Below are 18,191 nucleotides of genomic sequence, written 5' to 3'. Positions count from 1 at the left end.
ACTTCTTCTGTCTCACACTTTAAGCTGTTCTTTTGATAATAAAATTAATGATTCGTGCATTTGACTTTTTAATTTTTCCCCATGGATAAACTATTTGAAAATTTACTACCTAGAGAAAATGTGTTCTTATTTGATTTACATGTTGCCGCTAGCATTGGGTGTGAAGAAAGTGCTCGGGAAATAATTGAAAAGTATAGACTAATTTTTATTGAGTCTTTATTTTTATCTAAGAAACTTTAATTTATTTATTTATTAAAGTTAATATTTTTAACTTTTGTATTGTGCGTTATTTGAGACTACTTATATAGTTACTTTTATTTTTTTTTAAATGTCTAAATAATATTGTTTTGAGGAATATTTCAAAAAATACTTAGGTAATTTCTCCTGAGGACACCATACTTCTATATGTATATGAGTGATTCTTCAGAATGTGTGACATTCGAGAGGGGGAAAACATTTGTGAAGTTTTTTTTGAAATTATTATTATTTAAATTTCTAGTACCAGTTATTAAATATCAGTCATGTAACATTGAAATTTAGTGCTAATTGAAGCAAAAGAAAAATGTCACTACAGTCCTCACTGGTATTTTTTCAGTATTTGTTCTTTAAACTCTTTTAAAATAAATTTAGGCAATCCAAAAATATTTAGCGGATGAGATAACTGTTCAAAATGTTAGCAAAATGTTCTTTTCAGTTGACTATTTAAAAAGCATAACAAATATTTAGAACACAAGCCGGTGTATATTTCCTATCAGTACTTGTTCCTGCCGTCTACTGTGGCTAAGGTGTCAAAGAGTTTTTGTACTTTCAAAAATTAAGAAAAAAAGCTTGTAATGGTTTATCCAAGGGTAGCTATGAGTTATTTCCTTCAATAGTGCCCTTCTGTGATTTCTTTTTCCAGTTTCACCCATGCTGCTGCCTAGATAGGCAATATTCCTATATCCATACCTGTTCACACTTACACCAATCGCCAAGATGCTAAAAGGTTTTTATGTTTGCAGATATTTAAAAAAAAAAATGTGTAGTGGTTTGTCCCAGGATTGCTACAAGTTATACCCTTCGAGTTGACCTTCCACTGTGAAGTTTATGTATATATATATACAGTGGAGCATCGTTTATACGCTGCCGAAGGTACCACCGAAAAACGTCGTATAAACGATAACGTCGTATAATCGATTTTTACTTCTAAAACTGAAACTAACTCTGTTTTCAGTTAATTTTAATGTTTAACGTGTTGATTTACATAAATTTCTAAATTAGACAAAGCAAAACAAACAAATAACCAAAGAAGAAAAATTGCAGTGAGCAATTTGAATGTATGTTACCTTTAATTATATTTTCTTGCTATTAGTCTCTACAATGCTTTGAATAGCGAGTTGAACTTACTGCTTTCTATGATGCAATTTTAGATTTCTAATCACGGCCAAATCTAATGGCTGAAGCGCACTTGTGCAATTTGCAGGAAAAAAGAGAGCTTTTACATTTTCCAAAATAATTAGTATCGATGGGTGCGCTGGACATTGGTCGATGAATAGCAAAATTTTTCGTTTTTGCCTCTTCATAACATTGTCTAGTTTTTTCAGTCATCTAGTAAAAATTACGGTCGTCATCCAAGCATTCTTGTTGGCACCCTTTTCTGTATCATTCATGTTGGCAAATTCCGCCCTTTTTTAAAATACACAAGAAAAAATAAAAAATTAAATAAACGTGAACAAAATCTAAAAACCGACGTATAACCGATTCTGTGCGTCGTATAAACGATATATTTTTACATTAAAATGAATAGGAATGATTTGGGACCACACTAAAACGTCGTATAAATGTAAACGTCGTATAAGTGATCGTCGTATAAACGATGCTCCACCGTATATATACAGAGTTAGTAGCGTTTTTAAAAAGTGCTTAAAGGTATTTATTTTCATTTTTTAAAAGCTCTTAAAGGTACTTTTTTCATAGGGTGTTTTTAAAAAGTGCTTAATTTTCCCTTTTTCAAAATGAGATTTTTCCTCTACTATGCTAATTTTTGCTTCGAATTATGCAAGAAGACACAGTTCACATTGTTCTATTCAACGTTTTCATGAATAATTCAACCCTAATCTATTTCAGCGTATAGTCTGTCTGTAGCATATGAAAATGCCATTTGTTTTACATGATTCAAAATTTCCTGATTTGTTTCAATTGTCAAAAATAATTTCAAAAAAAATTTTTTTGACATGACGATTAAAACAAGATAAAAGCGTCAATTGTCAAAAACTTTCCAACCATGTCTAATTATGATATTTTTTAAAGTTCTTAAAAATATTTGAGTGCTTAAAAGGTGCTTATGTTTTGTTGAATAATTTAGCTATGCACCCTGACATATATATATCGTATTGATTGATACCACAGGGATAAATTTGTAGCGGGGAAGGGGAAAAAAAACAGAAAAGCTAAAAATAGAAATCCTGAAATATTATGCGCAAAAACACTTTTTAAATAATTGAAAAGTACCTGACATTTTAGCATTCCAAAAGCATCTATCCACAGAATGTTTTCAAAGTTTTAATGAAAATATTGATGCGAGGTTTTATTTATTTAAATTGTGTGAATATGAATTGCAATGTGGAACTTTTAAATCATGACAATACCATATGGTATTTTTTATTTACGTCGCACTAGAACTGCACAATGGGCAATTGGCGATAGTCTGGGAAGCATCCCTGAAGATGATCCAGAGACAACATACATGCGTCACATTCCATTTTACAGGGAGGACATATTCACACAACATCCATCCACAGATTGGAATATTGACCTGTACCAGAGCACAATCAATCTTCGATCCAGTAACCCCAGAGGTTGTTGTTATGGTTATTATACATTTATTATGGGGACTTGGACAACTTTATAACCATAAAAGATTTAGTGTGCACCAGTTACCATTTTGTACAGGATAAACTTCGGCTGGCAGGTAAAGAAATCACAGCCTCTCGGGCATGGGCCCAGCTCCCTACCAGCCAGACTTTCCTGGCCCCATGTGAATGTGAATCCTAACATTTAATTTTAAATTTGCACAAAAACGAATCTCAATATTTTTTTTAATTCTGCAATATGAATCTCGATGTTTGATCTTGAATACGAATCTTGATTTTGGATCTCAAAATTGGGTGAATATGGATCTTGATGTTTCATGTTAAAATCACGTGATTGCTAATCCCCATATATAATTTTTAAGTCATTCAAACACAAATCATAATAGTGGCTTTTAAATCACGTTAATACGAAACTCGGTATTCTATATAAAATCATGAAAATATAATGTGCGATCTTAAATTGCGTAAATAGGAATCTGGATGTGGAGCTTCAAATCATGTGAATATAATTTTAAATCGCATTTGCATAATCAGGGAAACTTTTCTTAAGACTATTTTTTTCCTTGGAAATTCGAAAATTCCGCTATAGTGGCAAATTTTTCATGAACGGCATTCATTATACGAGATATTGAATACCTACCTGATTATAAGGTTAAGGACAGGGAAAAGATATGACATTTTAAGTATTGTAATTGAGTTGTTAGTTATATTTGTCATATAATAGATTTATGAATTTTAAAATGTGTAATTAGAAGGCTTAATATATTTTCAAAAAATGAAAGAATCATCATAAGAAAAATAAATTAAGGCAAGGTACTTAAATGTCACACATTAAGAAAAATGACATATATATTGTTAGAACAAAAAATTTTTAATTTTAGGTAAATTTGTTCCATTGCTTATTTTTTTATGCAAGACTTGAAAAGAATTTCAAATAATAAATTAGGGCAAAATAAATTTTTCTCCCATAAAAAGTAAAACTGTGGCTTTTTTTATTGCTTTGAATTTTGCTTCTCTTAAACATGTCTAACAATACTATCACTGTGACTTATTTTTGTAAATTCAATCAAATTTTGTTTTTCTTTAAAACTTTTGATTCAGATCTAATTGTTTATTTTAACTCACAGTGTAGAAAGTAAAGACATCATCAACAGGTATAATATAAGTGGTTGGACTCCTCTTATGTATGCAGCCTGCTCCACCAATTTAAAAGTTCTATCGTTTCTTCTTGAAGAAAGAGCTCAAACCGATTTACCAAACCACTTTGGCCAGACTGCTTTGATTCTTGCTTCCAAGTGTGGGAGCACTGACGCTGTTAGCTTACTTCTTGATGTAGGTATTAAAAGCATGAAACATTCCCACAATGAATAAAGCTAAACAACTTTTAAAAAAATAATAATAAACTTCTCATCAACAGAATAGGAAGAAACCATTTTTCCCTTTGTTCTAACTTGTTTGTAATTTTCTTCTGCTTCTCTGTGTTTTCCATTTTTATTTATTCTGTATTTCAACATGAAAAGCGGCTGTTTATTATAGAACCAAAACTATACTGTTAATGGAGCATCATTTGTGGTCATTTCAAGCTGTTTTGCTTTATTCATATATAGCACAAAATTGAAGGGGGAAAAAAAATAATTGGACATTTGTACAATGTTGTTATTAATTATGTTACCAAAATAAGCATATATTTTTTTAGTAAATATAAAGAATGAATTACATTCATGTTATAAAATATAGATCTTTAATAATGTTGTGTTTTAAATTAATTTCAAATCTGCTTTATTTCTGAATATATATTGCTTAAATTTTATGTTTTAAATTTAAATTGGAAAAATTATTTTCTTCATCTCCTTTTTATTTAAACTGTGTTAATTAAGAAATGCAATCTAGTGTTTGAATAATCTTTTTCTTTATTTCTTTTTATTTAAACTCCATGAGTTAAAAAATACATTCTAAGAAATGATATTTGTAAAATTTTACTTATGTTGTTTTTACTGTAAGCTCTCAAGTGTTTTACTTAAACTGTAAACTGATCAAATTACAAAGATATTTTAATGGTTCATTTTATCATTTAATATTTTGTTTTAATTTCAGTTTGGAGCTAATATAAATTTGTTCGATTCTAAAGCATGGTCTGCTGCTTTTTATGCTTCTGCTTATGGACATAGAAGTGTTTTGCAGTTACTAATAGAAAAAGGAGCCTTGATAGATGTGGTGTATGTTACGATTAGTTATTTTTCTTTTTTTAAAAAGAAAAAAAATCTATTTCAAAATGTTCAAAATTCAATTATTTTGTTAAAAGCATTAGAATGTTCTCTTTTTTTTGATATTTTGTTAAATGCTGGTACAGATTAATTAAATTTTGGATTACAAAATTATTAGCATAAAATGAAGTTGATCAAAATTATTGATAAGAAATAAATTATCCTTTATTATTTTGATTAACTTACTATTTTTACTTAAATTGATGCTTATTGTGCATTTGTAAAATCTAACTTAAGCGGAGAATCTATAATAAAAGTTGAAATGTACTTTTAGTCTGTTTAAGTCATTATGTATCCTTTTTTTTTATTTTATACTATAACATTAAGTGTATTAATGTATGTTACTTGGGCAGGTTACTCTATAATCTAAAGGCCTTTTTGAAAAATTAATGTACAATTACATCTTTTTTAATGTATATCAATGATAACATATGACTGTACCTATTATTCTGCCAATTATAAATGACATTGCTGCAATATCTCCATCAACTCTTATTTTAAAATATAAATCAGAATTATTAAGTATCATAATCAAGGAAGTTTTAAGCAGGAATATATATTGATAGAGCAAATGCAGGTATTGTTATTAAAAAGAACTGTTATTAAGTATTATCAGCAAATATTATGCATGAAGTAATACAGACAACTGTTGATAATAATTGGGTTGAAATATGGTGAGTGGTTTAATAGTTATTATATTCATGAGTGTATTTTATTCATTTTCATTGATAAAGTGATATTTAATGATATTAATTTGAACTTTAATATGTAACACAAGTGCATGCTTTTCTTTGCATTTGCATTACAATTTCAATTTTTATATTAAATTTTTTTTTCTTATCCACAATTATTGAGGTAAGCTTTTTGAACAAAAATAAACCTTCCTTAGGAAATTTAAAAGAATAATCTAACTCTGCTTTATATATTCTTATTTAAGTAATTAATTTCAATATCATTTACCGTATATTCTGGCTCATAATGCTCACCCGTAATTTCTATTAACTTTTTAAATTTTAAGATATACTCTTCGTATAACGCGCACGAAAATTTGGATTGTACATGTGCAATATCTCGTCTAGTATCAATAGAAAACCAGAAAGACTTTTAGTGTGGGACATGCTTAGGTCCCACCTTACAGATAATACAAAAAAAATTCTGAAAGAATGCAACACCCATATGGCAGTTATTCCGGGCGGATTGACACCATTAGTTCAGCCATTGGACGTCTGCTTAAACAAACCATTTAAAGCCAATTTTAGAAAACAGTGGAACACTTGGATGTTGGAGGGCGAGAAAACCTTTACGAAAGGAGGACATATGCGTCATGCAAGTTTGGAAACAGTGTGCGAATGGATATTAAAAGCATGGGATGAAATTAAGCCTGAGAGTGTTAGAAAATCATTCAAAAAATGCAGCATTTCAAATAATCTGGACGGATCAGAAGATGACTGTTTATTTATGGATGAGGGTAACACAGATGATGAAGACGAAACAGATTGTGATGACGTGCCTGAAGAAATAACAGAAGATGAATATAATGAACTATTTATGTAATAACGAAAATTAATAAAGTATATAGGTAAAGGTATGTTATTTCCTTAAAATAAAATTATTTTTCTATATTTAAATTTTTTTAATCTATAATTTTGTATACTCGGCGTATACCGCGCACCCGTACATTCCAATGTTATTTTTTTTATTAAAAGTGCGCGTTATACACCGTAATATACGGTAGGTTTTATAAAATATAGTCTATTTTTTATCCCTTGTCCTTTGTTACCATTTATCCATCATCTTGGCAATTTTTGCCAAAGATTGAAAGACAATTAAATGACATTTTCTAGAACTTCTGATTAAATATTTACATGCCCGTTTGAGTATATAAAGGTAGAAATAACATTATTTATTTTAATCCTTTGGTAGAATATTACTTTCCAATTAATTTTTATTTTTGTTTTCAGTGACAAGAAGGATGGATACAATCCTTTGATGTTATCTGCAGCTGCTGGACATGAGATGATAGTTAAAGATTTATTATTATTAGTTAGTATTAAAATGTTTGTAATCTGTTGTTTGAGTTCTAAATCTAAATGTTTAGTGACATTAAAATGCTTTACATGCTGAAATATTCTATGTACAGTGCCCGCCGCTTATTAAAATCACNTTTAGTGACATTAAAATGCTTTACATGCTGAAATATTCTATGTATATAAAAATTCATGTGTTGAGAGCTTCAAAAATTGACTATTAAATTTCTTTAAATTACTTTAATTAGTTTTCTTTTTTTTTTAAAGTAGATGCTATCTCTATATATACATTTCTGTTTATAAATTCTATTTCTGTTTATAATAATCTGTTTTTGCTGTTTATAAATGCTGCTGTAGAAATTAATTTTGTTTTTTTATAAATGCTGTTTGTGCTGAGTAATATATTAAATAATCTATGATGGCATAAATATCAAAGCTTTAGTAAAAAAAAAAATCAATGTATATGATATCAATGAGCATCATTTAATATTTCCCTTTACAATGATAAACATAAAGTTGTATTTAAGATAATAAATGATGTCTATAATAATTCATGACACAGGTGATACATTTTTAGGAGTCAACGAATCATTGGAAGTGTCAATCAATTAATTATTAAATCAGTTTGTTAAAAAAGTAAAAATTTAAGTCTATAATCTGTAATGCTGTAATTAAGATTATACTTTTTTTTTTGTAATTATTGCCATATTAAAAAAAGTTATGCAGTGAAAATAACTAAAGCAAAAAAATATTAATGACTCACTAACAATTGTTACCATACATATTTTAGATGTTATCATTGATTATTTGGTTTATGATAGAATATCTTTATGCGTAATTGTTATTGTATTTCTTTTTACATTTAACTTTTATACATTTTAATTTTTTAATATTTTGCAATTTTTCATTTTATCAGAAAGCCTATTTAAAAAAATACATTTAAAATTTGACATATTAAATGTCTGAAATAATGATTTTGTATTGCACATAAATTTAAGAGAGTCCTTGAAAAGTGAGTGTTTACATAATACTTAGTTCAGTATAATTCAGTTCTTAAACCAATCTCTTAATTTTTTATCTTTTCTATTTTTATAGTACTTTAACTATTTGAAATAAATTTTTATTTCTGTAAGAATGTGCATATAAACCTTTTTTTTTAATATTTAATTTTCGAAATTATCATGTGTGTGGCAATTTTAGTTAAGATATTAATTCATACACTAGTTTTCTTGATGAAAATTACTAATACTTCTGTGTAGATATCATTCATTTCATTTAAAATGCACTCCCGATTATCCGGGTTAATCACCGGGACAGGTCGCACGGACAATCGAAAACCACGGATAATCCGAAAACTCCTTTAATTAAAGAAAAAATCAATATCAGTACAAAAAATATTAAAATTACTGACATTTGCATGCTGTATAACATCAAACTAGGAATTTTACTTTTAAAAAAATGTGTAATGCGTCTCCGTTATATATCGATACGCATGTTTTACGAACCGCAGTAATGTCACCGTAATCAAATCCTCCCATCTAATAAAGTTTCCACAGAGCAGCAGAATGAGAAATTGTATTTCCTTCATTTACTGCATCAGTTACTATCATCACTATTTGATTTAACAACATAACGATGTCTTCATCTGTCAAATACTGGAAGTCAGGCTCACATGCATCACTTTGAAACCAATCTTCAAACTTTTCTTCGTCAAGAATTTCAAAACCTCAGATTTCTTTTGCTTGTTCGAGAATACTGTTATCATATTTTTCTTGAACATCTGAAGAAGATTGTTCATCAAGCGATATGATCTTTCTCCAAGATCGTGATAAAGTAGACGATTTTACCTTGACCATGCTGCTAATATTCCATATACTTCAATCCAATAACGAATATTGCTTCCAAACATTTGGTAATGTTACAACTTCGTGAATAAAATTTTTTTTAATCTTCAAAATGTTTCTCTTTATATTTTTTGTGTGACTCTGGAATGAGCACGGATAATCCACAAACCGGATAATCCGAGCACGGATAATCGAGAGTGTACTGTAATTCATTCCAAGAATTTTGACTCGAGTTAATACATAAGTATTGGAAGAACAGTTTCAGTTGTTATAGTTTAGTTTGGAACAAACTTTAAATTCATATAACTCCACTTTAAAAAATCTAGCAGTTAAAATTTTTGGTAAAATTACTTTATTACTTTTAGTTTGCATACACTTTCTTCAATTTTTAGCAACTTTAATAAATTTGAGATTAAAAACTAGGTTATAATGATGTAACACGATCTATTACATTATTTTAAAGCTGAGTTACATGTATTTAAAATATGACGTTCGTTAATGATGAAATTAACTTTCAGTACAAAATTGGTTTTGTAAAGTCATATTTCTGTTATTTGATGAAAAAAATAAACATAATTGTTTGTCTAAAAGTATTGAGTTTGCTTGGTTTACTATTTTGTAAGTACTTGACTTTTTTTTTAGTGAAGATAAATTAATTATGTCATATGCTTTTTTGTTACCTAATTTTAATGAACATTCTTTTTTATAAATAAAAATTTCTAATGAAATGTATATTGCAGGGCTTAGATCCTTTGTTTGAATCTAAATCTGGTGATACAGCAAGAAGTTTAGCTGTTAAATATGGTCATCACAATGTAAAAAATCTGATAGATACTTATTCTCAGCCCAAAAGAATCTGTAAGTAGAATTAGGCTTCAATATTTCTTTTTATTTAAAATGCTAATAAAATGTTCTGTCAATCTCAATGCTAATACAGTACAGAACCCGTTATCCGGAAAACCGGAACGAAATTCGATAAATTTTCCCGCCATTTTAAAAATAAATAAAAAATTTTCCTCATAAGATTTTAGGATTTTTCTTTCTTTTTTGAAAGATGTTTACCTTACCATCATTTTGGAAATAATCATTAGTGTATTATTTCATTGTTTTTTCTTCTTTTTAAGATTATTTCCAAATTTTTGTTTTTTTTAGTTGGGTTTAACAATAAAAAAAACGGCTTTTTGTAACGATTCAGAAAACCGGAAAAATCAGTTATCCGGAATGGCGATGGTCCCGATCGTTCCGGATAATCGGTTCCCTACTGTATATCTTTTGTGTTCATTTTTAGCTCAACGAAAATTTAATTGTTGTTTATAATTTTACAGCTGATACATCATTTAAATTCATAGATTTACATAGTATTAAATTATCAGGGAATAAATTTTTAAAAAATAGATAAACTATAAGATAATACAATATAATTTTTTTTTTCTTCTAAATCATTATTAGAAAATACTAAATTTGGAGCTTAAAAATTTCCTTTTTTCTAATTTGAAATTCTTTTTTTTCACTGCATTCTGCAGGGAAACAAACTTTTAAGATTTATTTACTTTGTGTGTAATCTTATATGCAGTCTTTACGAATTGCTCAGTAGAAAAGAGAACTTCAGCTCTCTTGTTTGTAATTTTTGACTTGAGTATAATTTAGTTTTTACCATTAATTCCAAGTTGATATGAAAGTCAAAAAATAAGTTTTATTGAAATAAATAAAAATATTAATATTAACTTGTGATATTTTTAGATTCTAACATAGCGCCAAAAGTCCATTCTTCTCAATCTGATCTTTTAACTTTGTTAAAAGAGCTTCAGTTGTCAAAGTATTATCCTATTTTTGAGAGTCAGGGCATAGATTTAAATACCTTTTGGATGTTGAGTGATGAAGATTTCAAGGAATTAGGAATCAAGTGAGTACCAATACCATCTTTAGTTGTTACACTCCCTTAATGTTCTAAAAGGTACGCATTCGCATAATTTCTTGTACAAACTGTGGAACATTATTGTTTTTAGAATTTTAAGTTATAAGTTTTATAAAACCAATTAAAAAATTCCATACATGTAAAGATATTATTTTTTAAACCAATATAGTAAATTAACTGGAGAATTTTCAAAATATGACAGTTCATTATTTATTTTTAAAATTACTCAAAATTTTATACATGTTCTTTTTATTTCCTTTCAACTAACATGCAGAAAACGTACATTAACACTATTTTTAATGGAACAATAATTTTTACATTTAAACTACCTAATTGATATTTTGTTGTTGACATTTTATTGTTATTAAATGTTTTGATTTGAAAATTCTTCAAAATTTACATAATTATTTTAATTTATTATATAAAAAATTTTTACAAAAAAATTCTCAATTTCTAAATCTCAATTCTTATTTTCAAAATGTTTCTTAAAGTCCTCCTATATCTAAACTACTTTTTAGTTGATATTTTATAACAAACATTTTGATTAAAAAAAATTAACTCTATGCGTTAGATTGTTTTTCATAAATTATTTTAAAAATACAATCGACCAACAGAAATTTTCAAATAAATGTTGACTTATAATTATTTTAAATCAAAGATTCAATGTGTATTATTTTGGTTTTCCAAATAAGCACTTTATCAATTTTTTTACAATATAGATATTTAAGCAGTAAGAAGAAGCTTAATTACAGTAATTACTATATGTTACATACATCTTTTATTTTAAAGTATTCATCAATTCTTTTCTGTAGTCTTCTGGGACCAAGAAAAAAAATGTGCCTGGCCATCTCGAAACATCACAGTGAATGTGCAAAATGGAGTTGTGAAGAAAAAGATTTAATCAGCAGACTGTCTTTAGAAAATAAGCATTTACTGCAACAAATAGGAAAGGTAACGATTCCGTGACGTGAGACATTTCTGTTTTGTTTGATAAGGTTTCCTGTTGGCATAAATGCGTAAAAATATTTAAAAATATAAATATAGAACAAATTAAGTGTTTTTTCACCATTGTGAGAATATTTTTAGTCATACTAGCCAACAAAATTTAAAGTTAGAAAATCTCTTGAAAACCTTTGAAAGAAAAAAACTGTCACTTTCCAATTTGTTTTTCAGTTATGTGCTATATTTTAATTACACTGAGTAAGAAAGATTAAGGTCAGAGAAATTTTTAAAAATATTAACATAGGAATCCACTATTAAGACTTTCATACTTCCTTCCAATTTTGCAGATTGGGCTAAAAACATGGCATATTATACTAGAGGTCAGACTTAAGAGGTACTTTATGATAACATAATATTGCAGCTATTAATAATGTCTCAGAATCCAATACTCATATCTGTTTAGTCCTTGGATTCAGTGATTGCTTATTTTCATGCTTTATAATACAGGAGTTGGACAAAATAATGAAAACACTTCTATACTAACACATTTATGATCTTTCTCAAAAAATGCTTAGAGAATCATTTTATAAATTTGGAAATATTTAGGTAATGCAATTTTTTATACTAATCATTGATGCTTTCAGAGGTTTTCAGGACTGACAACGAATTACAAAAATAATGTTTTTGAACTCCCTGTGCCAAACAATTTTGCAAGAATTGTACAAAATTTTGTAACCTGACTTAAATTTTTATAAAGATATTGACATTTTACTAAAAAAACTAATTTTTTTGTCTTTTTTTTTGCTATAACTTTAAAAATATTCTATAAAATTAAATTTTTGGTGCAATTTAAGATTAATTACAAAATTATTGCCTTAAAATTTTAGAAAATTTGTTTCAAACTGCTCATGATATGAGTAATTATGGTATTTTTTCATGCTGAGCATGCCGAAAAAAATTAAAACTTTTTTTTCTTAATTTTGTGACTAATCGTATTTGGCAACTAATAAATTAAAGTCCGATTAAAATAACTTTAAAATTTAAAAAGTTTCACAGTTTTTAAAAAAACTCAAAATGATAAGGAGTTTTCCACAAATTTTAAGTTGTACTTTTAAACAAGATTTACTAATAATGACACCAGATTGTTACGGATCATCTCCCATAAAAGTATCTTTTTTTTTCAGTTGTTTTCTTTCTTTATACAATCTCCTTTTTGGTGTATGAACATTTATTGTAAGGTATTATTCTTTGTTATTTACTTTTATCTTATATAAAATAATATTTGTAGAAAACCCCTTATAATTTTGAGTTTTCTTTTAAAAAGTACAAAAACTTTGAAACTTGCAGGAAACTTTTTAAATTTTTAAAACATGAACCTAGGACATTTTTCATTAGTTGCTAAATATAATTCACTGCAAAATATGAAGAAAAAAAAAATTTCAATTTTTTTCTGCTCATGCTCAGTATGAAAGAACTACTTTAATTACTTATATCTTTCACTGTTTTCATCGAATTTTTTTCAAATTTTAAAGCAATAATTTTATAATTAATTTTAAATTGCTCCAAAAGTGGAAATTTTAATGAGGAAAGTTTTTTTTAAATGTCCATACCTCTATAAATATTTAAGCCAGATTTACAAAATTTTGTGCAATTGCATATAATGCCTAAAATAAGTGTTACAAGTTTAAAAGCTGTAACATTTTTTAAAATTCCCAAATGCACGGAAAAGTAAATAATTCTGTAATAAATACAATTATATCAGTACTTGCAATATAATAAAATTGTTTTTTTTTTCTTTTCTTTCTTTCTAGAAAGGTTAATATTTGGCCTGTCACTGTGAGTCTATCTATATTTGATGATAAACAATTACTATATTATTTAAATTCTTTAATTTTTTCAAAAAAGTCTAAATTTTTGCTTTAATGAAAGTGTGGGAATTCTGATGCTAAGTAAAAAGCTTTGTTTATGAAAGGTCAGTTTGGAGAATACATTATTTATTTATTAAAAGTCTAATTTATGTTTTTTTTTTAACTTTAAATAGCAAGTGTTAGGTTACAAAATTGAATCACAACATTCAACTAGCATTTTTTATTGGCTTTTGTCTGCAAATCTAACTATAACCATTTTTCTAAGCAGCAGGTTACTTTTTAACAGATGTACTACCATAAAAGATCCAAAATATTAGCCTTTTCTAAGATGTCCTTACATAGAATTGATTTTTTAAGGTTGAAAAGTTTTTCTTCATATGGCATAAAAATTTTTCCTGAAAATGGATTTCTTTTTAGACTTACTTTACAAATTAAAGTTTTGATAATCATGATAATTTAAAATTGTTCTGTTGTATTATTTCATTATTCATAGTTGTGATTTAGTAAATACTTTATTTGGTTATTCTATAATTAAGTAATATTGATCACTCTGTTTTTTTTTTCTTTTAGGTTGAAGCAGAGCTTTCCCAGGAAATTGAATTAAAGAAAATTGCTGAAAGAAATTTAAGTGATGGTATTTTAACCTTGAAGAATTTTACTGATAATGTTCAGCGCACTGTGCGTTATACATTAGTACTAGGAGAAAAATTAAGGTAATTTGCATTATTTTATATATTTTTCTTATCAGTACTTTTATTAAATACTATTAAGTAAAAGAATCTAGCTTTAACTTGAAAGTCTTTTTAAAAAAATTTCTTTAAATAAATTTCTGGTTGATTATTTGGAAAAAAATTACATTCAAAAATATGTTACGCTTAATCTAACTGTGAACAGGTAATAAAAATTCAAATATGACATAAGTTTGATGACAATTTTCATATATGATGTGGAAATTGATTGTGTTAAAAATAGTTGAAGTAAAAAGCAACTATTTAAATTTCCTAAGATGTATGATAGAATTCATGATCTTAAACCTGAAAAAAGTTTTATTCTTATAGATTTTAAATTCTTGTTCCAGCCTGAAATATTATTTTTCATATGTTTTTCAAAATTGTATTAGGAATTTAATCAATTTATGTTCCAATATTTTCTTGTGTATTTGAAATTAATTGAAATAATTCATTAAAGATAGCTATCTTTTAAACTATAACATAATTTAAAAATGTAAAATAAATTTTACATTATTAAATTATATTTTAATAATGTAAAATAAATTGTCACTGAAAAAAAGTTTTTACGCTACATCATATTTTATTTACATGACATTAAAAATAGACAGTAAAAAATTTGCCTGTAGAATTACGTTGTAAAATAATATACTTTTTTTTATGACTATGCTAATTTTTTAATTAAGTATAAATGTTATACTCTTTATTTTATTCGTTATTTTTGTTACAAATCACTTTACAACCAGCTACAGTCTGCAAATTGTCCAAAATATGAATGCTCAGTTTTGGCCTGTTTCATTTAGAAAATATTAAATTAGTTTGACAAAATATTTAAGCCTTAACTTTTCCAAAATAACATTAAATTATTGTAAAAAAAATTTAATTGTGTTATGATTTCTTACGTTTCTAGTTGGAATTTAAATTATACCCATGTGAGAAACTCACACGCTGATGCAAATAAGTCCCTATTTAACTTAAATAATTTGCTCTACTTGTCAGTTTGCACAAAGCAAATTATTTGAAATAACTGTTAAAAATGTACTGACCCTAATGAGGGTTTATTTAACTTAGTTAAAAATCTAACTTAACATTGTTGAAAAAATATAAATGAAATAATCAATTATTCTAATGAAAATTACTTTATTTTTTCAGACAAGGACATTCTAATTTGAAGAAAATTATTTTTTGTGCTCATGATATCAATAAAGACAGTTTTAAAAGGGATATTCTTTTTCCTTTATTGGATGGAAATGAAAAATTGATTGAAGATATTCATCATCAGATTTTACTTTCATTGCAACAAACAGATTTTAGCCATTAACGAATTTCAGATGGAATTAAAACAAATCTCTTAGCTATTGACATGATGTGTTAGGTAAGAAAAATCAATCTATTGCTCTTTAATACTTCTGATAATGTGCTTTTGTTGAAGAGAAGTGATATCAGTTTTACGCAGGAATCTGACTATTGACAAATATTTTATATCATTGGAAATTTAACTGTATTTTTTACTTGATGAATATTTTAATCATGTACCTTTAAACCTATGTATCTTATGAAACGGTTTAGTATTGACAATTTTAAACTTATAAAATATCCATGTTTTATTTTATTTTTGGGTATTATAATAGTATTTTTTAAATATAGTCTAAATATTTTTAAAGGCATCTAAGTTTCATTGACTCGTACTTTATTAAAATAATCTGATTATAAAATAAGAATTTGCCTGTCTCACATTATTGTGCAATATGAATATATTTTTTGTGATAACTTGTCCCATACCAAAGATTATTTGAAAAGTAATTTAAAAAATGTTAAGTGTATGTATATTTAATATTGTTTTTTTAATACATGAACATTTATACTGGCATTTATGCTTCTTTCATATTGTGGAGAAGCAAATATTTTTAATAATAAAATGTGTACAAGATGTCATTTTTACAAATGAGTGTTATTTGTTAAGAAACAGCTAAGATTTTATAAAGTGCATTAAAATTTACAAATGTTATTATTTTAGCTAGTCTATTTTTTATTATTTGTTTTGTAAAAATATATATAGAATATGTTCTTAGAAAATTTGAAATCTGAGGACGCATTTAAATGTAAAGTACACTACAAATTAACCACGATTATTTTCTGATGGAAAAGATATTTTATTGATAAAAAATGTGATTACTTATTTAAAAGTGGTATCTTCTAGGGATGTAACGAATATTACACCACTATTCGGCTCTTATGTCGAATATTCAGTTGTCCAAATATTCGGAGGAAATGTACAGCAAAGTATTTTTTAGAAAAATGTTTTTTAACAAAGTGTGTGTTTTTTTTTGTTTTTTTTTGGAATTTGAATAAATTTGATAAAGAATAATCTAAAATCACGATTTTTACTATCTTTGAAAATAGTTTTTACTCATATTTGTTAAGTTCTATTACTTGCACACGTCTTAAAATTTTTACTCTGGAAGACAAATAGAAAAGCGAAATTTGAAGAATTAAAACTAGATTACTTTATACTGAATTATAACTTTGTACTGCTGATTTTTTTTTTCTGGCAATCAATTTTGTTGCTTTTTCAACACCTTTTTGTTTTAAGAATTTAGAACAATTTTTTCTTATCGTGCGGAATTTTTAACTAAGCATTGACCCTTTTATTGTCCTTTTTTCCTGTACGGTTAGACAGAGACAGATAACCGGTAACATTGAAAACTGATATCCAACGTTATTTTACGAACAAAAAAAAAAATTTTCTGTTTCTATTTTGCCTTTTTTTAATTAACTTTTCTTTTAATCAGCATTTTTTAAAGAGTGTTTCGAATGAACATTATTTTTTATCACTTTTTTCTAAAAATACAGCAATGTAAAGAAGTTGAATTTAGATTTTTTGCATTACATTTTTTGTTTTGATATCTATTTAATTTTTTTTTTACGAAAAACTTGTTTTATCAACATTTTTATTTATGACGTGGCAATTAAGAGGATTTCTAGTAGCTTATGTATACAATCATTTGATTTTATAGGCGTTTTTATGACAGCGTGCCATTTTTTTAAAAGCGTTTCCGATAGACTATATTTAAAAGTTTTACGGTTCCTTTTTTCTGGAAAATATTTCATGCATGAAAATCTTGTTGTAAGAGTTTTTTTTTTCAACTGAACAATTTCTGTTATTTATTTATTTTATAGTTTGTCAGTTTTTTATCTTAAATATTTCTAATTGATAACTATATTTTTTTCCTTTATCCAATACCAATAATATAGCAAAATTTTCAATAATAACTAAATTTATTTATTCCTATAAGATATTCGTAAATTCTTTTTTAAAATTTGCTATTCGGTTGCCGAATATTTGGCTATTCGGCCAAATACCTATTCATTACATCCCTAGTATTTTTCTATCCTCATCAAATATATGTGCATTGTAATTTAAAATTTTATTTGTGCATTTTACTGTTTATTCAGTGACAGCTATTTAAAAATGACAAATTTTATTACTGTAGAGTAAAATGTGCCAATTTTTTTAAATAAAGTGTTTAAACTACTTCCATGTGTAGATCATTAGAAATTCAGTAGTTAATGTATGTTTGTTTTTTTAATTATGAAAACACTGAATGAAAATATATTTGGAGAATATACCTAAATTATTATTTTATTAAAATCAAACATTATGAAACCGATTAAACCAAACACATTTTTTGTGTAATTATTTCAGGAACAACTTATTTCAGAAAAGTTTTCAATTTCTCGATAAACTCCA

General features: G+C 26.4%; 1 protein-coding gene across 1 annotated transcript; it reads left to right on the top strand.

Annotated features, from left to right (window-relative positions):
* Positions 1-50: 50 nt before the first annotated feature.
* On the top strand, positions 51-17,976 carry LOC107436874 (ankyrin repeat and SAM domain-containing protein 3). The gene is made up of 9 exons (XM_016048697.3): positions 51-191; positions 3,980-4,184; positions 4,947-5,068; positions 7,078-7,159; positions 9,728-9,845; positions 10,728-10,890; positions 11,715-11,853; positions 14,283-14,425; positions 15,593-17,976. Exons 1-9 carry the CDS (start codon positions 82-84, stop codon positions 15,759-15,761), a joined length of 1,251 nt encoding a protein of 416 aa, XP_015904183.1. The 5' UTR covers positions 51-81; the 3' UTR covers positions 15,762-17,976.
* Positions 17,977-18,191: the final 215 nt, after the last annotated feature.

This window comes from Parasteatoda tepidariorum, chromosome 8 (genome assembly GCF_043381705.1).
Source record: "Parasteatoda tepidariorum isolate YZ-2023 chromosome 8, CAS_Ptep_4.0, whole genome shotgun sequence".
Lineage (NCBI taxonomy): Eukaryota > Metazoa > Arthropoda > Arachnida > Araneae > Theridiidae > Parasteatoda > Parasteatoda tepidariorum.
The sequence above is the reverse complement of the archived record's forward strand: the minus strand, read 5'-3'. Positions and strand labels throughout refer to the sequence as shown.

Excerpts from the sequence above, each read along its gene's own strand:
- LOC107436874 (XM_016048697.3), top strand. The coding sequence starts at position 82 with ATGGATAAACTATTTGAAAATTTACTACCTAGAGAAAATGTGTTCTTA. Across the intron at positions 192-3,979 it reads GCTCGGGAAATAATTGAAAA|TGTAGAAAGTAAAGACATCA; the intron begins GTATAGACTAAT and ends TTTAACTCACAG. Across the intron at positions 14,426-15,592 it reads GTACTAGGAGAAAAATTAAG|ACAAGGACATTCTAATTTGA; the intron begins GTAATTTGCATT and ends TTATTTTTTCAG.